General features: G+C 36.5%; 1 protein-coding gene across 1 annotated transcript in view; it reads left to right on the top strand.

Annotated features, from left to right (window-relative positions):
* Positions 1-848: 848 nt before the first annotated feature.
* The window catches only part of LOC103253145 (exocyst complex component 2-like), a gene marked incomplete at its 3' end in the record, with an annotated part of 44,184 nt that continues 21,432 nt past the window's right edge, over positions 849-23,600 (top strand). The window contains exons 1-6 of the mRNA XM_021709065.1: positions 849-1,002; positions 7,408-7,488; positions 14,445-14,590; positions 14,728-14,809; positions 15,556-15,658; positions 20,157-20,275. Of these exons, the coding sequence (XP_021564740.1) occupies positions 849-1,002; positions 7,408-7,488; positions 14,445-14,590; positions 14,728-14,809; positions 15,556-15,658; positions 20,157-20,275 (685 nt within the window). The remainder of the gene's footprint in view (positions 1,003-7,407; positions 7,489-14,444; positions 14,591-14,727; positions 14,810-15,555; positions 15,659-20,156; positions 20,276-23,600) is intronic.

Below are 23,600 nucleotides of genomic sequence, written 5' to 3' on the forward strand. Positions count from 1 at the left end.
GTGCCTACTTTATTTAGGCGAATTATTATGTGTCTAGGAGTTGGTCTTCTCATTTGTTGTCTTGCAGGGGTTCTCTGAATCTCTTGTGTTTGAATTTTTGTATCACTGATTAGATAAGGGAAGTTTTCTTGAATGATCTCATGGAAAGTTTGTTCGAATGTGGTCTCTGTTTCTCTTTCTGCCTCAGGGAATCCGATTATTCTTAGGTTAGGCCTCTTGAGGTAGTCACTCATCTCTTGAAGGTTTTGTTCTGTCTTTTTGAGCTTATTTTCTGTGTTTTTAAGAGTTTGGGTTATTTCTATATTTTGGTCCTCAAGCTCTGAGATTCTTTCTTCTGCTTGGGTAATTCTGCTTTCCATGCTTATCAATTTGTTATTTATTTCATTCACAGTATTCTTTATTACTGTTATCTCAGATATCAGCTCCTTCCTAGTTTCTTCTTGTGTCTCCTCAATTCTTTTTATCTCTCCATTATTGTTTTGATATCTACATTTGCATTTTGAGACCCTTCATTCTGGGGACTTTTCATTGTTTGTATTCCAAAGTCAATTTTCTCAGTGTCTGCTCTCCCAGGCGTCTGGGAGAGACCCATACTCTTCTTTTGGTTTTTCTTCATTTCTGCAGATTTTTCTCCCTCTCCCCCTTTCCCTCCCCCTCTTCAATTCTGTTTTTGAGGGAAGGTGGGGTTGCTTTTATTTCTCTTCTGCAATGACCTGTTCTTCCTTATGAGGGTCTTCTGGCTTTGTTCACTTTTCCCTCTGCTTTACAGTCTGTCTATTCAGCAGTATGCAGTCTTGGTCTGGTTAAGGGTCCATGTCCAAGAGCGGCCTGACTGACGTTCCCTCGACATGGTAGGGGGGCCACAGCTCCGCCACCTGCGGGGAGCCCAGCTCTGCAGTCGTCCGAGTCGCAGCGAGCCACACTCTGGGGTCCCGCAGCGCCGGAGTCCGAAGCACTCCATGGGAGGCCGCGGCCCAGGAGGCGGAACCGCGTTTCACCTTGGTGCTCGCAGACAGGATTCTCCTCTGTGTTTCTTGATGGTGTGCCCTTCCTTCCTGTCTTTCTTTCTTTCTTTCTTTCTTTCTTTCTTTCTTTCTTTCTTTCTTTCTTTCTTTCTTTCTTTCTTTCTCTCTCTCTCTCTTTCTCTCTCTCCCTCTCTTTCCCTCTCTCTCTCTTTCTCTCTTTCTCTCTTTCTCTCTCTCTCTGTCCCCCTCCCCCTCCCTCCCTCCCTCCCTCTCTCCCTTTCTCCCTTCCTCCCTCCCTTCCTCCCTCCCTTCCTTTCAATTATAGTTAGCCAAGGATAGAGACTCATGGGGCAGGATATAGGAAAGTTCTATGCATGGAACTTCCAGGTGTCATCTCCTAGTGGAGTAGTGGACAGCACTAACTTTCCTCATTACAATGTTTGACAACACACATGGAGTACTACCATCCACGGAAGCCATTCAAGCCTTGTGTCCAGATCCATTATTTTCAATGGGGCTCCTTTGCGTAGGCATAGTCAGTGGCCCTTATGACTGACCTCAGTCTCCATCCCCTTGAAAGGTCAAGCTAATACTGAGTGACTGGAAGTCCTTATCATAAATTATTGTTAAACTATCTGGTGTGATCCAAGTCCCCCAGGGAAACAAAGATGCTTTTATCAGGCAGAACATTCCAGGAGCTTAGAGGTTACCTCCCAGGAGTTGAGGGCAAAAGTCAGGCCTTCTTTTGAGCAAGACTAGATTCTTTATAGCTCAGCAATGTAATGCTAACATTTTATACCCTTCTTTTTGAATGCATTTGCTTGATACCATTATTCATAATATTCTTTGTAACTTTTTAGAAATTTTATTTCTGGCATGTGCCTATAAGCAACATGTGACAGGATTTTAATTTTTTTTCAAAATACCATTCTTAGAACTTTTGACTTTTATTAGAAGAATTTAAACCATTTACGTTTATCATAATTGAAATTTTTGTCCTGTTGTCTTTTTCTCTTGTCTTGTTCTGTTGTTACCTTTTGTTCTTCATTTTTTCTTTTTTGCAATATAGATGATGTTACTTGCAAGTTTGCGAGAAATGTTTTTAAATTCTGTTATATGTTGCCTTTGACTTCTCTTATATATGACATAAGTTTAGCATATCTTTATATCCCATGCTTTTCCCCTTTTTTGGGTCTTAATTTAATTCAAAGTTATTTTACTTTTTTAATTCAAGCTTATTTTACTTTGTTTCCCATTTTCTTAATCTTGTTTTATGTTTTTCTTTTGCACTTAATTTTATACTTACCACAGTTTTATGGTAAATATTCACAGCATATATACATGTAAATTTAATTGGCTTTAATGTTTATTGCCAGTCCTTTTATGTTTCATCTTTCCTATCTTTGAGTTTTTATTTCGTTTTAATTTTTTTAATTTATGATATATGTTTTGTGCTATATCTTTTGAACTTTTGTGTGTCTGGAAATGTCTTTTGCCTTTATATATGAATAACCACTTGGCTGTAAGAGAAGTATTTTATGGTGACATTGATCCAATGACTTTTAGTGTTACAGAGGCAAAGTCTTGAACCAACACATTTCTTTATTACTTGTAGGTAAATTGTTTTTCTCTCCACCTAAATGCGTAAAAGATATTTTTTTAGCTTTGAATTTATTTTTTTTTAAAGGAATAACCCATCTGCAGGATATACTAGAATACTCGTCTTGTTTTCATTAATTTTATCTAACATTTTATAAGTCTTTTTGATTTATAGACTCACATCTTCAGTTCTTAAAGTTTTGTTCTGTTACATCAGTATAGTATATGGGTTATCTCAGAATGGTCTTGTATTAAAATGCCACTCGTTTCCTTCTGCTACCCTGCATGATGCCCAGCCCTCATCTGTTTTTCAGTGGTCTGCCCACTTGCCCAACAATAGTGTGCTTCTCCCAACTGCCTTCTGTTTCCTGCCATGCTAGATGTGGGGAGATTGGTCTCCAAATGGAAAAGGAAAGGTGTTGGGGGTGAAAAAATGGGGGAAGCAGAACTTTAGTCCCGATAATAGTTATGAGAAGATTGAAAATGTTCTAGTCAGTGCTGTCTGGTCTGTCAGTGTTGCAGAGCTAGGCATAGAGGTGATGGTTGTAATCAGAAATTTCTCTGCTCTTTTTGATATTGTCTGCATTCTTCTTTTCAATGGAATAGACTGTTTTATACTCAGTTCAAGTCTGTTTTTTCAGTCCATCCCAGTCAGGTGCTGTTTGTAGCCTTTATTAACCTTTTAGTTTTTAATGCCGTTGTCAGTTGTTTCTTCCTGTGTGTGCCTGTAGGTATTTTGATAGAACTTGACAAGAAGTGTGCCTGGCATAACTTACCTGCCAGTGGTAACCTCAGTGTGTTCAGTATAGCTTTTTTCTTTACTCCATCCTGCAAAAGTATTCCCAGTATTAGACTTCACTTTTCATGGGTGTCCCTCCGCATTCTCTTCCATTCCCTCTAGGCCCTGGTGAGCCATGGGTTCTTGGCAGTAACTAGTCATGCCAGAACCCCCAGGTTACAAGGATGTTCATGGTGGAGCTCCTCCTGGTGATAAAGGCCTTCTTGAGCTCCTTAAAGCCTTCTGATCACCTCCTCTGTTTTGTGACCATTTCTCTGAGTGCCCCCTAAGCTTGGGCATTTAGTAACTTATGCAGTCACTCATTTTTATGGCAAGTCCAGCATTATCACTTGCTTCTTCCAAGAGCAATAGTGGACAAGAACTGTAGTAATGAATATTCTTTATGGTAAGTTAGAGTAAAAAGGTCACATCAGAGTGAATAACACACATTGTTCCCCATACTACTCGTCCTCCTTCCCCTATTTTATTGCTGCTGCTCTGGGTGACTTGAGCCACAACTGATTTTTTTGGTACATGCAGTTATTAGTGTCTGTTAATGTGTGAAGATGATTTAGGCAGGTGTGGTGTTTAAGAAAACCATAATTATCTAAGAATCATTCCTATCTTTTAGCCTTCTATGTAATAGTTACAATTATTTTCTTATTCTTTTTTCAATATAATTGGGGAAAGAAAGGAGTCACAGATTTCTTAATTTAAACATGATTTATACATGATATATCCACTCTGACAAAACTTTGATTGAATAAGAAGTGGAAACTAAATGTTTGAAAGGCTCTTTGTAAGTTTAAATTATTAAGGCATCTACTTTAATAAGTATAATTCATCTCAGAGGTCAGCATGTGAACCAAATTAGTCCATGGCCAGTATTTTCACAGACCAGGAGATAAGCATGGCTATGTTTTCCAGGGGTTGCTTATAAGAAAAATTAAGAAGAAGAATATATGATAGAGGCTAGGATGTGGCCCACAAAGCCTAAAATATTTACTCTTTGGTTCTTCATAGAAATAGTTTACCAGTCTCTGATCTGGTTTGAATATTCCTATCTCACATAGGCTAGCAGTAACAGAGTGGTTAGAGTATGTACATAATTTTGTACCTGACACTAGATCCTTTACATACTGTCTATACACACATGTGATTCTTGGTGCCTCATTTGGTAATGGCATTTATATAAAGGCTTGGACAGGTATTATGAATTTGTTTGAAATTGCAAATTTGACATCCATATTTTATTCAAGAGTTTTTAAAAGGATCAAATAATTGAAATGAATCATTGGGCAATCTTTCTATAACTTTTATACATACTTTTTTGTTTCCCAGATATAAACTTTATATGTTCATATAAACATTTTGTGTTCAACTGCTTCACATAATTAAGTTTTAATAGATTAGAAACAGTAACAAACCTGTGATCATGCACCAAGTTGCTTATTGAGCTATTCTACTTAAACATGTTTTCAGAGAAAATAAAAGGTCAAGTGAACCAGACATTGGGTTATTTGGTTTAATTTTCTGGAAAATAGAATTGCCTTTATCAGATCCCAGTGTCTCTGGGTCCTCATGCTTGGCTGACAGCTTGACAGTGACTCTGCTGTGGTGGGGATGAGTGGGAGGAAGTTGCCTTGTCAGCAAAAAGGACTGTAAACTGAGCTGAGGAGATCAGTGTCACCTCATCTTGACCTGCTGATCAGTGATGAGTTTTGTCATGGTTAGAAATGGTGGCTACATGATTTCCTTTAATACTAATTTTGACATAGAAAGTATCATTTATGGTAGGGCTATTGTAGGAGCTAATGTCTTATGCCAGTACTTGCTCGATGAAACTCCAATGTGTGCCAAATATATTTTAGCAACTATGATTGTCAGAAAATCGTAGTATTTTAAATAAAGAGTATAAGTGATCTGATCATATTCAACATGGGAATCTTTCTAGTTTAACTTTTTAATATTTAGGCATAATCTGTCTCCTGTCCTTAAAGATAGAGGAGGAAATTATTTTCCATTTAACTTAATAAATTGAACTTAAGTTTAAGCTTTGATATGTGGAAACATTTTATGTCAGTGTTACCATATAATCCAAATTTGAAACATCAAAAAAATTACTTTCTCTTCACTCTTGAATAACCATGACAATTAAAAATACAATGGCTGATTTTTCCCCCAAATATATTTATTTTTCTTTCTGTGAATGTGTTACTTTAATAGAGGAACAGTATGTTTATTTTAGAATTTCAAACAAAATTTGAGATGGCTTTATCCCCAAAAAAGGGTAAAAAAAGAACAAGATCAGAATTAAAAACTAATTAAAATGAGCAGATAAATAGATGTTATCAGACATGGAGAATTTATTCATAGTGCATCTGAGCGCTGAACTTGACTCAGAACAGAAATTCAAGGGAAATACATTTAATTGAATAGGTCTGATAAAAGAAATACACATCTTTGTTTGGTTTGTATTTTTTTTTCCTTTGGCATAAATCTATCAGTTATGATGGTGGGTTAAGGTAGAATCTGTAGTTCCCTTTTAAGGATGAGTTTTGTCACTGAATGTTAAATAGCTAATATATGAGGAATGTTTGTTTCAATGTATTGGCTATTGAAGACCATGGAGTTAAACATCCTGCGTTTGAGTTTTTGCTAGAGCAAGTTATGTGAAAAAATAAAAATCCTGGGTGTCTTAGCAGCTATCATTTTGGGGAGAAGAGGCTTCTTTTATTTACAACTGATTGCAGTTCCTAACTGACATAATAAGTGTTTATTTTAAAGATATGAAAACAGAAGCTTACACTGTATGGGTTGCTTGCCCATACTAAATGGGCAGTGCAGGATGAGGTTTTCTGTATTGGGTCATATTGCTTAAATGTACATTTTGGGTTTGGCTTTGTGACCTTGGTCAACCTGATTCATTTCATGGAGCTGTGGTTTTCCTGTTTGTAAAATAGAAATAATATTGGAAGATACATCACTGCCTTCTTAAAAGATAAACGCTATACAGTAGAGACTTATGCTGTGCTTATGTGATCGTAGCTCAATGTTTGCCTTGCTATTTTTATTATTTTTATTTATCATTTTGAATTTGAAATTGTATTTGGCCAATTTTCTTTTGAAAATTTTCTTAGTTTTCACCAAAATAAGCCTGATATGCTGTGTTTAAAAGCTCTCCTTTTCAGTGGGTGAAACAGTTTTTGAATATAAATTATTAAATCATCCCCTAATAATCTTTATCAGATTCAGGCAGACATAAATCAATAACAGAAAAAAACTCCATTGTAATTTGTACATTCCCCAGTTGATGTTTTGGTAGATGTAGCTAGGTATTTCTTGGGAACCTCTAAGGAAAGTAACTTATTGTAGATTGAATAGAACATGAAGATATGTATTTTGTCATGTTATATCCCAAGGCTGAAATTAAATGTTTTGAAGTTGGTAGACTCTAAATAGTAATGTTTCTACTTTGCAAATGGTGAAACTAAGGAATAAGAATGACTTTCCTGTGGTCAAATATTGACATTACAGTTTGAGTATCCCTTGTCTGAAATACTTGGGGCAAGGAGGATTTAGAATCTTTTCAGATTTTGGGATATTTGCATTATGTTGTTACTGGTTGAGCATCTCCAGTCTGAAAATCTGAAATCTGAAATCTGAAATGTTCCAATGAGCATTTCCTTTGAATGTCACGTTGGTGCTCAAAAGTTTCAGATTTTGCAGCATTTCAGATTTTCAGGTTGGGGATACTCAACCTATAGTAATAAGACCCCAGGATACCTCGAGCCTTCCTTTTCTTTATAAATCCAACTGTTTACTAACCACTGAGTCTTGAAGGTCAGATGATTGGGTATGTGTTATATACTGTTTTAATGATACTAAACTGCAAATAGCTTAGACTGATGTCTGCTGGGCACTTTTCAGAGTGATGTGTTTGTGATCTTTTCCAGTAGTGAAAAGAATGTGACCATTTTAAAAGCTGCTTGAAAATGTCATTTTGATGTAGTATATCCCCACCTATTAAAATGACCCATATTTTAACAAGATTTTATTTTCTAGCCATCCATCAAAAACTAGAAGCGGATGGAACAGAAAAAGTAGAGGGATCCATGACGCAGAAACTGGAGAATGTTCTGAACAGTAAGTGTTGTCTACCACCCAAAACTATTTATGGACTTTGTAACAAACTTTAATATAGGTCATGGACCTGACTTTATAGGACAAGGCAGTAAGTTGCATTTTAGTATTTATTTCTAAATAGAAATGATTTAATAAACATAATAAAGAGGAATAGAAACATTGGAAATGAATGTTCTGTTTCTGTTTGCATAGTATTTATGAGAAATCATAATTTGAAAACAAACCAATATACTTCATAGGAAATAAAATCTGCCACCATAAGACAGACCGGTTTATTATGATTAGCATCATCAGAGATAGGAAAGTGCTGAGAAAATAGCCAGGATTGTCATTGACCAAAAACTGGGAAAAACTGTCTATTAGGATGACAGATATGTAGGTGTCATTTATTTGTATATGCTTTGCCTTTTTCCACAAAAGGATTTGCAGCTGGATATTTAAGAATATATCTAAATCTGAGACATTTTGTAAAAATTATAAGCCCAGGAAAAGCTAAAGTTTATGTATAAAGTTTTGAGTCCTGTTCATCTTCTCTTTTGTCCTTTTTAGTTCCCAGCTATTTATCCTAGTGATTTAGAAAAAACTCATTATATTAATTAATCCTTATTATGATATTAGTGGCTTAAAAATAAGTCATCCTCTTTTCATGCATATATTAACATTTGATATGAATCTCCTTAGGAATCTCCTTGTTTTTAAATGTAACATGATTTTGTCTTGAAGTTAGGCTAAGAAAAAATTAAGAAACCTCATATCAGATCTTTAAAGATTCTATGACTACAGGACTGTGATATGAAGTTAATTTTGCATTTCTAGCCTAATTAGTTCCCATGAGTAGAACTTTCTGAGCGTTTACATAAATATCTGTTTTCAAGCCTAGAGAATCCCTAATAAAATATTTTCTAGAAGGAAGATTTAATTTGGTGTGGGCTTTCCTTGGTAGTAGAATTTAAGTACTTGGATTTCATTCTAAATTTAAAAATTTGACAGCAGTTACAATTTTTTTCTTCTGATTATTTTTATTACCATTATTATTACTTATCTTGAGATTTTGCTTTGTTTTTATCTTTGAGCATCAAGTCACCAACTTTGTTACAATGGATATATTCTGAATTCAACTCAAATACTTATTGAAGCTATTTCTGTGTTAGCATAGTCAAACATTTTAAGGTCTTGGAAGGATATTTTCTGCTCAGTGATGTTATGTGCACTAAAGAAGTTATCATCAAACTAAGATACCTGTTCTAAAAACAAGAATACTTCCATAACTTTTAGAAGGTGACTTGTAGGAACAGCTGACATAATAAGTATATTATTGAGTTGGTAAAAGGGATACTTGTTAAGGTTTGAAAAATGCTAAGGTCTGTTGCATGTGTTAGGCTTAGCATAGTGTGGTTAGGTAATTTTTTCTTTTAAGAAGTAGTTTGTGGAATGATTCTTTGAAACTTGTAGTATTAAAAGTTGTAAGGGAAATTGTTTTACTTATATTCCTTTATAACCATGAGCTTTTTCCAGAAAATTGTCATAATGACTTTCTGTTGAAGTTTTTCTGTTTTGGGATAAACTTCAGTTTAATTTAAATGGTCACTTCTTTTTAAGACCTTCCTTCAGGACTTTTTGGTGTAAAAATTTCCTTAAAATATATTTCTTTATAACAATTCCTTTTTATCCAGAAGCATTCTTTATCCACATGATGTTGATGTTTGCTGTCTTAGGTTAAGGTCAACTTGACAAGTGTTTACTTAGTGCTGGTGTGTGAGTCCCATACTGAGCTGCCAGGGACACAAGGCCGGAGGGGACATAGCTCCAGCCCTGGGACAGTCTCTCCTTCCCAGACTGGGTTTTGTCATTATCTGGGACTTCAGTGCTGTAGAACTGGGGAAAACAATTAAAATCAGGAAAAACTCAATTATTACTATTGAAAATTTAGTTTCTTTTCTTTTGGAAAGGAAGGAACAAATGAGTATTAATGTAGTTTAGTTTGTTCAGATTATTGCTAAGGCTTTTATATATAATTACGTGCTAATTCATATGAATTCTTCTTTAGTTTTTTAAATGAGAGTATTTTTAAAAATATGGGCAATCTTTCTTCAAGCTAAGCTTCTAAAGGATTATGTTGGCTATAAGAAATGTAGTCCATTTTATTCTGAGTAGATCAATGTTGACACTTTACTGAACTTTTTTTTGTTTGTATTGGTGTGTATTTCTCATGTTGGCCTTTGACCTTAATTCCTTCTCAGTTTCAAGCCATTGTTAACCTGTAGTTTATTCATATCAAATGAACGTATTTATATCTGTGTTCTTATCTTTTGCAAGAGTATAGAGCAGCATTGTTCAGTAGAACTTCTGCAGTGAGGAAATTGTAGCTATTGAGCAGTTCAAGTGTGCCTAGTACAGCTGAGGAATTGCATTTTAAATTTTTATTCAATTTTCATTGCTTAAACTTTAAATTGAGAAGGCCCCATGTGGCCAGTGGCTACTGTATTATAACAGGGTAGCAGATGCAGACAGTACTGTGTTAGTATTGGTATCAATAGTTGTGGTAGTTATAGCTAAGACCTGTGTGGTATCTGCTAAGGGGCAGGTGCTGCTCTCAGCAGTCTATGTATATTTAGTCCTCACAGCAGTTCTTGAGATTTATGTTGTTAACTTCATTTTATTGATGAAGATTAAATGAGCTACATAAAGTCATATAAATAGTAAGTGGCAGAACTGAGATATATCTACAGAAATCTGGCTCCAAATTTGTGCTTTAAACTAGGTATCCTTATGCATGGTTTGGATAGGCACAGATTTCAATCACCATGGTTCAATTAAATAACACCCTACGCCCAGCAACACAGTGCAGATTCCAGTTATAACTGCCCCAAGTACGAAATTCCCTGCTAGCTCTTCAGTCCCCAGGTTGCAACTAGCATGTACACAGGGTGAACAGTCATGTCACTACTTTCAAGAGCCAAGGAGTACCTGGTCACTATGCCTTGATAAATCCAGTGACGTTTTACAAAAAATGAATAATCCAAAGGAATTCACCCATAAAGATGAAAGTGTATCAAAAAACAAAAAACAGTAACATGAAAAGTGAAATTCAAATCTAACAAATGGAGTTATGGAAGAAATAGCTGACAGTGGGAATGTGGACTCTGCTGCAGTTTGAGACTCAGTGGTGGAGACCTGATCACTGTAAATGAGAAAGTGTTTATGAAGAAAAGCATGAGGTGTCCCAAAGGAAGTTATGTTCAAAGGAACCCTCAGAGATGTTTCACAACGTTGAAAGTGCAAAGGATAAAATATCAGAATCTGATTCACACTTTGAGTATGATAAATTTGTTAAAGCATAGAAAAGATGCTTGATATATAATTATAAATTTTATGACAAAAAGAAGTCAAAGACGCTTGATAAGTTTTTCTATGAAGTACTTTAATTTGTAATGTTTCTAATGTTTTAAATTATAGTATACTAAATATTAGTTTTACTATTTAAAAAATTTTGTTATTCATTAATAGCTAATGTAAGCGAGTTTTTAATGTTGCAGCAAACATTTTTAGAAGTCACAGCTGTAATTTTCCCATTGATTCTGCAGATCACTTTACTGGGCTTCAGCTTACTCATCCCTGTCATAACCCTGTTGTTTTGCGAAGCGAGACCTGCCATGCTGCATGGCACCACCTCTCCAAGTAGGGATAATACTGGTCATCAGTTCCGAGACTGAGTTTTAGTCCCTTGCTCTGTAAGCATGTATTGAGCACATGTTTGTTTTATTCCAGGGGTATAAAAATAAAACTTGTACTCTACTTCTAAGAGATTATAATCTAATGGAATACACAGACACAGAGCAGGCCATTGAATTATGGTGTGATGATACTCTGCAGGTAGTCATCCTGGGGTGTGTCTGGAGCCTGAATATGGGCAACCCACCAAACAGTTGAGTGGAGAGAGCAGGGAGTGCCCAGACAGGCAGAGGCTGGAGTGGGCAGCCGAGTGGAGGGATACAAGTGTGTTCCAGCAGGGCTGGCAACTTGAGAGAAGGCTCTGAGTTCTGAGAGGAGATGAGCTGCAGCCCAGGAGCAGGAGCTAGTGGCTGGTGTGCAGATGTAAGAGGCGAGCTGCAGGGGATGGGGTTGCTCATGACACACCTGCTGTGCTGTCATGTGGAGTTTCCTCAAGTGGATGAAGGAAGAGCAGGTTTGGATATGAGGAGAAGAGTGGAGAGGAAAAATTCAGTTCAATATATGAGTGAGATTTCTAGGGTCATTTGTCATTTGTGTTGTGATGGGATAGGAGGGGTTGCTCCTTTTGTTCTGCCTCGATCCCCCCAGTTTTCATCAAGCAGAGAGTCCAGATTAAAAATCACTTTTGTGATTTACTGTCTTAAGTGTCAGTACCAATGCAGGGACCAATACAGCCACTTTGAAATCAGAGAAAACATAATGTTCACTTTAAATAAACATGCTTGAAATTTTAAGACACCATTAGAATTACAGAACTAGGTTTTCTAGATGACAGGAGTTCCTGGCACATGTAAAATACTTTCCATTGTTAATGATATGAGCTCCCTGAGCAGGTGTGAGTTCCATTGGTTGGTGTGCAGTGCTGCAGTGACTTTTCTTCCCATCTTGCACTGTATGAAAATTATATTGCTCTACGTTGGGGGCAGACACACTGTTACCACAGCGTTACTGTTAGTTCTCAGGGTTCCTGTGTGACTGAGACAATGACAGTAATTGTCCAAATTAGCTAGTGTTGAGACCATCTCCCAGTGAGGAGAAAAGACAAGCTCAGGTCTAGATTTGTCCAGGGCTGGTGAATGTAGCTGTTCTGCAGCCTTAAAGGTCAAAATCATGGTTTTAATGGCCACCTAGTCCAGTTAGACTTGTTTGACGGCCGACACTGGACACTCACACCCCTGCTGACTGCTCGACACTGGGTGTTTTTCGTGTGAGAAGGAAATGAGAGTTTGTATGGACTGGCACACGTGGGAGTTTCATACTAGGGGACTCTGAGAATGCCTTCTTGATGGCTGTGTCTGTGGCATCAGCCTTGTGTATGAAGAGCACCCCTTTCTTCAGTAGCTTTGTTTTCTTACTAGTAGCACTAGAGAAGGAAAATATCAAATGCATTTTGTGAGCTGCTGGCGATTTTTATCTATTTGCACAAATCTTGGTTTCACTGCTCTTCTGTATTTTATTACCAGAGATATCATCTAGTTCTCAGAGTTATGAACTGCAGTTTTGCTGCAATAAATTTTTTTTAGTACAATAAAATCCACAATAGAATAATATGTAGACAGAAGTTATCTTTAAATTAAAGTTATCATCTTATAATTTCTTCACATTTGTTTAAATTAAACTTCTATAAATATATATTTTTCAGTATAAATAAAATTATAATTTTATAATTTATAATTTCTGTCTATACATTTTTCTTTATGCTTATATTTTATTTAAGTATTAGTGGATTTTTTCTGTACTTGTTTTTATACTTTTTAGAGGAGTTAAAATTATTAGTTGGTAATTTTTTTACTACTTTAAAAATAAGATGAGAAAAGTTTAATTTTGAACTTTTATAATTTTTTGCCTCACATTTCTTCATTAAACAACAACAAAAAAATGCTTGACGATTTAACCTTCAGATTCCACACATGAGTAATAAACCTTTTAAAAAGATTTAGTTCCTCTCACATTTCTGTTCATTTATGAAGCCTCAATTTACGAAATTTATATTTTTTAAATGATAAACAAATACCTTACAGATTTTTTCTTTGAGGAAAAAAGTTTTAATTCTAATCAGATTTCAAGTCTTCATTTAGCCTTTATTATGTGGTTTGGTATCAAAAAGCAAATATATTTTTTCTCATCTTACAGTAGAAATTTCGTGTTCTACATTAAATAGCATGTGGTGAAAACTGCTATCTTGACAAAACAAAGTTTTTATATCAGGCCTTTAAAATTTCAACAGAATTTAAACATTATTTAGATAAAACAATCCTGTTACAAAGATGACTTTAACACGGCTAGGCCACCCACAGTGTGGACTGGAGAACATGGCATGCAAGCCACCCAGTGAGGCTGGGGTGCGTTCTTCATCTTTGCTTAGAATATAGTCACCAGACCAAATGATGTAGAAACTTTCACAAGCAGCGATCAAACAGCCGAAAACAGTTTATCTTTTTTCTCCTTTTTCCTTATGGCTAATTAAAAATAATTCACAAGTTGCAAAATTTAAACTATTTTTGGACACAGCAAATTTTGCTTTAGATAAAGCAACTCTTTCATTCTGTGATTAATATAGTTTCAGGTCTTTTAGATTTAAAAAAAACTTATGATATGTCCAGTTTATATAGGATTTTATAAGAATTGGTTGATTTAAGTAATATTTATGGTCCTATTTTCAAGTTTGTCATTTTAAATTACTTATGTAATTTTCTGTGCCTGCTATATAAGGAGGTAATTCTGTCAAGAAATGAGTTTGTTTAAAAATATTTCTTTTGAGAAGTTTTTCTGAAAACTATTTTCTTTGTTTTGTTTATTATCCCATATGTAGATACTGAACACACGGAATTTAACTAATTTACATATGTGTGCACACATGTGCATGTGCTTTACTCTATTTTCTGGAGTAATTAAATAACCTAAGGGCTTATAATTGCTATAAAGTTTAGAAGAGTAAGTAAAATAAGTGTAGGTTCATGTTAGAGAATTTATTTAGGCATGGTAAATATGGTTGTTTTTATATTGGATACCATTCTTAACATATGAAAAGACTGAGGCAAAATGGAGATTTTATTTTAGCAAAATGTAAAAGATCTGCAATATAGCTAACTTTAAAACACAGTCTATTGGATTTTAATGTAAAGCTACTTATAGCAGTCTAACATTTTTTTCTAATGTCCAGTTACGCATTTTATGATTAAAATCAGTTCCCATCTAAGTTTCTTTCTCTCCTTTTAAAATAGGAGCAAGTAATACTGCGGATGCGTTATTTCAAGAAGTATTAGGTCGAAAGGACAAGGCAGATTCCACAAGAAATGCACTCAATGTGCTTCAGCGATTTAAGTTTCTTTTCAACCTTCCTCTAAATATTGAAAGGAATATTCAAAAGGTAGAGTACATATTTATTTATGTACGTATAGTTATAGCTGTCATAAATTTTAAAGATTTAAGTTTTTTTTTTAATCTTAACCAAATGTCTTCTTTATGCTTTACTGACAGTCTCTAAAATGTTTCTTTATTTTAAAGGGTGATTATGATGTGGTTATTAATGATTATGAAAAGGCCAAGTCACTCTTTGGGAAAACAGAGGTGCAAGTTTTCAAGAAATGTAAGATTTGTTTATTGCTTTTAGATCTTCTACTTTCTTTTTATAGGAAGAATGTGAAATATATTCTGCAAAGAATGTTACATGAGTTTTAGTTTTCGTTTATATGGTGCTGTCTTTAAAATATAAAACAATTACTTCAAAAATAACATGACAACTTTCTTTTTCGAGATATAAAAATGAGCAGCCACGGAGATAGATTAGCCTTGAACATTCTTTGCCGTTTGCTGACCACGATGCTATTACAGCATTTTTTTAATGGAAAGAATCAATGACAGGTATTTTACAGAGATGGAAGAGTACATTTTAGTCTTCCCTCTTCAGAAAGACCAATATATTTATGTACTCTAACCTTATTTAAAGGAAACTGAATAACTTATAAAATTATCTCTAATGCCAGTGTTGCAGAAAGTAAGAAGAGCTTAAAATGCCCTGCAGTAAAGTCTTATCAACTAGGAGAACTATCACAAGGTTTTATTAAAGTCATAGACTTAGAAAACTAAATATGTTTTTTTCATTGTGGTAAAATTGACATGTAGTGAAACACACAGACCTGACATGTTGCAGGGCAGTGGGTTTTGATGAATGCATACACCCACGCAAGGTGTGGTGTTTGATTACTCCAGGGAGGGCCCTGGTCCTCTTCTCAGTCAGCCCCCGTCCCTACAAGCAGCCACTCTTCTGCTTTCTGAAATTTGACTTTAACTTTCCTTTCTGTAAATCTTGTATATTCTTTTCTTTTTAAACAGATTATGCTGAAGTAGAAACATGGATTGAAGCTTTAAGAGAATTACTTCTGGATAAATTGCTTGAGATGCCATCAACCTTACACGACCAAAAGCGTTATATAAGGTAAACCTTCTCTAAGAATTTTGATGAATCACATATATCTTTTTGGTACTGGATGCATTATATAATCCTGCTTTGAGGAAATTAGAAGATTGATGAGATGGTAAAAGGAAGACAAATGTCAGACACCAAAATTCTTTAGAATATTAATATATTTGGGAGCAGTTACAGTGTACTCACTTTTTAAGGACAAGAAAATCCTGCCAGTTTTGGGAAAGGAAAGGTAACATCCTTTCTCAGTCACCTCTTCCTCCTGCTGAAAAATGGGCTGCCTAAACTAACAGTATAGTGTGGATACAGAACCCTTGGGTTCCCATAGTCCATGAAGTAAGGGCTCTCTCTATGGTTTAGAGTGGAATACTGTCTCGCAGTAGGTAGGAAGTTCTTCATGCCACAGGATTGTGCTGTGGCTCAACGATAGAAAACGTTCTGAAAGGTTTTAGCCTTGAATACCTATCTGATTTACATGCTTTTAGTGATCAGTAAAAGAGAAATAAAATTACTGAGAATACTTAAAAAAAAGTAGCAGTGATATTAAAAGAGATGGACATCACAGGATATGAAGAGAGAGCCTTAGAAAAAGGAAGCAATATCACATAATGGAAACTAGCTGTTCACTTTCTGAGATTTCCTTGAATTCTCTTTTTCTGTTTATTCATCTGTGAGATGGACAGGATAACATGGTCTCTCAGGGTGGTTGCAAAGATACTCAAGAATTTAACACAATGTCTAACATGTAATAAACTGTCAGTAATTTTTTCATATGTGTAGTTTATACCAGGATTTGGAGGCAAAGTATATAATTTGTAAGCTTTTTATATCTGTTATTAAAAAATATTAACTTTTATTTTCTGCTGGAATATTTTTAGTGTGGCCTTTGTTCTCAGAATAAGCTGTTATTTTCCATATTTAATGACTGCTCCTCTTTAATTAGTGAAGTTGATTGGATATCCAAGTAGTTATAAAATAATAATTTTTTTGTTATTATTTTTGCATTTGGCTGTGGCCACCATGCAACCATTGTTGGGGGGAATAAAGGTCTGACCTCCAAGCTGCTGTGTGTATAGTTGTGGGGGATGAGGTCCACTCAGACCTGTGTTCTAGTACCTAGATGCATGGTGGGAGCATGAGCCATTGTCCCTTGGGCAACAGTTTGCCCAAGAGGAAGGGAACAGAGGCTCTGGTGGTGAAATGGAGAGAGAGTACGAACATTACTGGCTGTTGCTGCTGCATGTGTGTAATGCGCTCACTACCATGTGGGATGTATTCTGTGTGTCCTCTGTGATCTGGATAACCAAAATAAAAGGCACTCTATGGTAATTGTTACACAGGTGAAGACACTGGAGCTCACCCAGCACACAGAGAGGAGGGTGCCTGTTGGCTTTCAGAGCCTACTCTTGCTTCTCTCTGCACTGCCTCCATAAGGAAAGAGTGTTCTGGGAAATTTTCTGGCTTGTAGAATCCTAGAAATTTGATGCTGGAAATAAAGTACACATCAGTTATCCAACTGTTTGATTTTACATATGAAGAAACAGAGTTCCAGGGACGTTGCATGTCCTGTCCAGGACAGACTGCTGGTCAGCATCGGATGTCCTAATGCTTGCTCTCTGTTTTCTGCTCTACTACTTCACTGCTTATGCTTTTTATGTACTTTCTTACCTGTTTACATTTGTGATATTAGATTTGCCTGTAATAGTATGCTAAATCATATTGAGTATACAGTTTCTTTATGTTGTGAATTACTGTTTATATGGATAACTTATACAGGTCTTATGATAGCTAACTTAATGGATATCACTTAAAAGATGGTGGTGTAAAAAAATGCTTTTATACGGCCTTTTAGCTGCTTTTCCCTATGTCATTTTAAAGAGAAAAGAGCAAAATGTCAGCAAGTCAATAATAGTTATGCATATTTTTTAGTGATTATTTTATGATGCTTTGAGAAGACACTAAGCAACTTTTTTACCTTTTTAAATTAAATTTTTGATCATTAATAAGTAGAAAGATATGATCTGAGCTAATCAGAATATCTGTTGGACTTTGAAATCTGTGAGCACCAAGTGGGGACAGAGACAGTTTTATCATGAACAAAAATACATCTGTATTAGTTTTCTTACATAATTCAAGTTATGCATGGTAGAAGTGAAAATCAGATTATTACGGATTACCTTACTTTTGTTCAGTATTTTGTCTAATTTAAAACTCCTGGTTCTCCTTACTCTCCTTATTCTGCCTTGATACTGTCAGCAACATGTTAGTAACTTTAGCAAGAAACCAAGCTTTCCAGGTCATTATGATCCTGTTCCTGGGAATTGTTAAAGATCATATTTAATTCTTAGATTTTAAAATATTAAGCATATTTTCATTATAATAAACATTCTTTACCTTGTTTTTTTCTCTAAAGAGTCTTTTGAAAAAATATTCCTTGATATATAGTTTTAATCGAAATGGCAATAACATGTAATATATTCTAAACAAAGATTTTTGAAATGAAACTTATTTTTAAGCTGCATACTTTAAGAAAAAAAAGAAGAGACGTATTGGAAGAGCCTAGTACAAGTCATTGTACTTTTGAACTGAAACACTAGAATTTCTAAGAGAACAACTTCTTGCTATGTAAAACTTTTATAAAATCTTTTACTTTATACTTACTAATAAGATAATAGAAAAAGTCTTATTAAATTTTGTGAGGACACAATTGACATACTAAAGAGACTTATAATTTTAAAAGTTACTAAGCAAGCTTATTAATTTCTCTTGCTGTACTGTTGGAGAAAGAACCCTTGTACTGAACCATCTACATTCCTATTCAGTAGTTTAAAAATAAAAAAGAAGCAACTTCCCTGAAAAAATATTCCTATATCTTACTACAAATACCCAATCTGAAGATTATGTAAGTTCAAGCATTAGGAGAAAGTGTTGCAGAAGTGTTTGGAGGCAAAACTAGCCTATTTAAATAGGGAGAATGCTAAAACACATTATCCCTGTCAAGAAAGCATAAAATCACATGTTCTTTGGGAAGAAAAGACATAATGTACTGTTGTTTTATGTATATTTTAAATAATAATAGAGGAAAGCCTTGTGTGAGAGAAAGAATCAGATTGGATTTTGGAAGCTTTGAAATGAATTCTATATGCCAAGCTAAATACAATTTTTTAGATTGTAGTTTTCTTCTCAGGATATCATTCTCATATATGAGAAGGAATCCTAGGTAACTTCTTAATGTGAGTAAAGTTCTTTCTTTCAGTGAACTTGTCCCTTTCTCAACTCACAGGCACAATCTGTTTGCAACCTGTAAGTAGTCATAGGGTAGAGGGGATAGTGCCTGTGTCTGTGAGTACTGTGACATGGCCCTTCTGCAGGTAATCAGGTGTCTGACCTCACCAGCAACCAGGCCCTTCTGTTCACCTATGAAGGTCAGGGTCATTCGGGATAGTTCTCAGCATTTTATTTGTTAATTATTTGCAAAGTATATTTTTCTCCTCTAATTAGCTGCTATTTGGGATATCTGAGTAATAAATACCTACTACTAGAGAAACATGGGAGGGAAGCATCAGAAGTGTTTCTAAGGGATTAAGATTTGGCTTGAGGTCACAGCTTGGAACCATCAATGACAGTTTACTGTTGAACAAAAATCTTAAACCTGAAGACAAAGGACAATGTATTGCTTAAAAATAGTTTTATGACAATAAATTCATGTGGACATGCTTTTGAAGTTGATTTAATTGAGTTTAACTTGGTGTATTTATATATTTTGTGAGGGTTGAGGACCAAACCTTGAATAATATTCAACAGAAAGTTTTCATTCGAAATATATTTAAATTGTTTCTGTTGGTTTGAGTATTTTATGTACAAAGGAGACTTGAACTATTTTAAGAACTATTTAGATACTAAGAAAAACACTCAACTGTACTATATTTTTTAGAGAAATATTTTCTCAAACAGTCATGAATGTGTGTAGACTTTAGAGGTGAGTGTGTGTTGTCACCAAATCTCTTCATGTAGAGGAACCTTAGTTTCAATGAGCCTTTATTTAGTTCGTCATGGCAAGCAGTTCCACACTGCCATCTTATGGCCATATTTCTATAAAAAAGGAATAAAAACGGCTGAACTTTGAAAAATTTTCGTCCACTGTCCTCTGTTGGTTCCTACAGTTTCATATGATGACTTTAAACTAAGTAGAAACACCCTGCGAACTAAGTGTAAATATAAATAAAAGTGCTTACCCAGAGATAGGATTGCTGCAAATTGTCTTTCTCTTTTTACAAAGAACTAATATTATAAAAAGTTTTATTAGTAATGCATGAGAAGAAATTTGAATAAATTTCATTGAGAACTAAATATTAAAGACTATAATATTTAGACAGATGCTTAACTAAATTGATACAATTTTAGTCTTTCTTTAAAAATGCAATGATTTTAAAACATGCTGGCTTTTCCTTTTAGCCTCACTTCTGATGGAGGAAGTCTTCTTTTGCCAACCTTGGACTTGCTTTTTCAGGTATCTGTCTGACCTTCATGCCCCTGGAGACCCTGCGTGGCAGTGCATTGGAGCCCAGCACCAGTGGATCCTTCAGCTCATGTACAGCTGCAAAGAGGGCTACGTGAAAGACCTCAGAGGCAAGGCTTTTGCTTCCAGTCATTCTGCTGTCCTGTGTGTCATGTTAGCACACTTCAGGAATGCTTAATGGTTAAGGGAATGATTACTTGATTTCCTTGGTATCTCTTGGTTTTTGTTTGTTTTGTGTGCTTTGGACCACCAGTTAGCATTATAGCTGAGAGTGAGTACCAGAAGGAGGCAGGGAGAAAAGGGAGAAGATTCTCTTGCTGTGTCTGTTTTTTTGGTTGGCTAGCAGTATGGACAAAAGTCTACTTTTGAGTAACAGGAAACAGTTCATGGAGGCAAGGTGATGTAGAAATGATACTAATCTTTTTTTTTTTTTTTTTTTTTTATGAGTTGGAGTCTTACTCTTTAGCCCAGGCTGGAGTGCAGTGGCGTACTCACACCCACCCCAGTGCTGACCTGCTGGACTCTGGCGATCCTTAACACCTCAACCTTCCAAGTAGCTGGAACTACAGGCACGCACTACCACACCTGGCTAATTTTTTATTTATTGTAGAGACTAGGTCTCACCAAGTTGCTGAGGCTGGTCTCAAACCCATGGGCTCGGGCAGTCCACTTGCCTCAGCCTCCCAAAGTGCTGGGATTACAGGCTAAGCTACTGAATCCAGCCTGATACTGATCTTTGATCAATATTAGTCCACTAATGGTTTTGTAAAGTGTGTCAAGCCCTGCTGTGCATCATGTTCTGCGCAGAGTCCTAGAGACCTAGCCTTGCCTCATGGAGTTGCTGCCAGAGGAAGGGAAAGCCATTACACACGTCACTAACCAGATAAAGCATCAAGACTGGTGATAAAAAGAAAAAACACAGGGTGTTCTGAAAGGAAGTAACTGTGAATAATGTTTTAGATGGCTGACTTGGGAAAGTGTCTAAGAGAAGGCTCATATTAGCTAAGGAATGTAAGGATAAGAAGTAGCGTACCTGTTGACTGCTGCCTGAGGAAGGGAATCACTTCTGTGAAGGCCCTGAGATAAACTAAGAGAAAGAAGTCACAGTTGCATTTGCATGCAGGTTTATTGACTTGTATTTTATAAGTCATTGAACAAATCCTATCATTCAACAAATATTGAGTGTCTTGACTGCTTGTTGTGTTGCAGACACTTTTGGGTGCTGAGGTTACAGTAGTTAGTCCAACAGACAAGGGCTTGGGTCATGCAACCTTACAAAATAGTGGGAAGACAGGCAGGTAACCAACTATTAGAATATAGTGTACTGCTTCCTAAAACTGGGGGAAATTCTGAGTGCTGTGGTGGTGTGTAGGGCTAGCATCTGATCCAGGGTTTTGGGGTCAGGGAAGTGACACTCTGAGATCTGAAGGAAGTGATATCTATCTGTTTTGAGTCTGAAAGCTATCTGTGTTGGCCAGTTAAAATAGAGAAGGAAAGAGGTAGAAACTTTCAGGAAGAGAGGGTGTGCACAGGTTCCAGCAAGAGAGGACCTCTGAATTCCATTTGGTGGAGCGAGAACAGGTCTGAGGCAGCAAACATCATAGTAGACTCCGCAGCCACTGGAACCTGATGGAATTTGTTGGCTCACTCTGTTGAGGGGTCCAGACTTTACCCAGAGGGAAATGGGAGAGCCATTGAAGGTTGTTAAGCCAGGGAAAGACATGATCAGACTTATTTTTTAAAAGACGACAATTCTAGCTTCCATGTGGTGGATGAATGAGAGAGAGTGCACCCCAAGCAGTGAAATTGGTGGGGAGACTGGTTGCACCAGGCCACTGTTGGACCTAGCACAGATGTGGTGGGCATGTGGAGAAGTATAAAAAGTAGGATTAGGCCAGGTGTGTTGGCTCACACCTGTAATCCCAGCACTTTGGGAGACTGAGGTGAGAGGATCACTTGAGCCCTGGTGTTTGAGACCAGTCTGGGCAACATAGTGAGACCTCATCTCTTAGTCAGGTGTGTGATATGTGCCTATAGTACCACTTATGTGGAAAGCTGAGGTGGGTAGATCCCCTGAGTCCAGGAATTCAGGGCTGCAATGATCCATGATCATGCCACTGCACTCCAGCCTGGATGACAGAGTGAGACTCAACTCAAAAAAAAAAAAAAAAAAAAGTAGGATAGAAGGATAGATTGGACTAAATGATTAGGCTATGGAAAAGTGAGCGGGGAAGGAGTAGAGATGGTTCCTAGATGGTTGATTGTGGCAGCTAGCTAGGTTGTGAGGAGGGTGGTGCCACTGAGTTAGGGAACTTAAGTGGGGAATGAATTCCTTGTTTTATTTGGACAGGTGGATATGGAGTTGTCTGACATGAAAATGGATAGATCCAATAGGTAAGTGGATTGAAAGAGAGAACTTTGGTTATGGTCTGCATACAGGTGGTCCCCAGGAGCAGATGCGTTCACTCAAGAAGAGGAAGAAAGCTGAAAACCCAGGACAGTCCTGAGGAGCTGTGTGCTCAAGACTGGTAGGAGAAGAGAAACCTGTAGATAAGACAAAGAAAAGGGTCATGGCAGAGGAGCAGGAGAGCGTAGTGTCGCTGCGCCAGAGAAGGGAGTGGGCAGCGAGGTCTTGAGGACAACGTAGGAGGTGAGGGAGAATTGTCCTTTAGAGCACACCCAAGGCCCTTGGTCATGACCCTGGCAGATGCAGGGTCCATCGCCTGAGCCTCATTTATGGATGACATAAAAAGGAGCACTAGTCTTTTTCAGATCCCTGGGAGGACAGTCCTGGCACAGAAGAAAGCACTGCAGAGACGTTACCACTGCTCATTTCTAGCATAGTTTTGTCATGAATTGGTGGACTTGGATTTAAGTACTTTTCAGCTCTGATTCTGTTCTTTCCTATGTTTGATGTGTAGGAAAACTCAAATATCTCTTTTTTGAGGCCGTGTCATCATGCCTATTAGTGCCATTAATTAATTTATATTTTTAGCAAGGGAGAAGGACAACAAAGGGTATATATACATGGTCTGTAGTCTTTGGAAATATTGACAGTAGCTTACATATTTATCTCTGTTGATTCAGCTAATTTTTGAGTCTACTCTGTTAGGGCTTTTAGCCTTGCTTGCCCATCAGAATCCACTGGGTCTTTTTAATGACCAACTCTCAATTCCTGTCCTCTGTCCTTCCCTCCATGCTGATTGTGTCAGACTCCCTGGAGATGGTGGCCAGGCATCAGTGTTGCCTAGCTCTCAGGTGACTCAGGTAAGCTGGGCTGTTCATCAGGCTACACTGAGAGCTGGATGTGCATTGCAGGTTGCTTAGAGCCTGCAGTCCAGTGAGAAAGATGTATAGTTTAACAATTACATAGCTGTGTTTTTAGTTATAACCGTCAGAAGCATTATGAATTGGGGAGTACAGCGTGTTATGAAA

Source organism: Carlito syrichta, unplaced genomic scaffold (genome assembly GCF_000164805.1).
Source record: "Carlito syrichta isolate Samal-C Ts95f unplaced genomic scaffold, Tarsius_syrichta-2.0.1 Scaffold66807, whole genome shotgun sequence".
Classification (NCBI taxonomy): domain Eukaryota; kingdom Metazoa; phylum Chordata; class Mammalia; order Primates; family Tarsiidae; genus Carlito; species Carlito syrichta.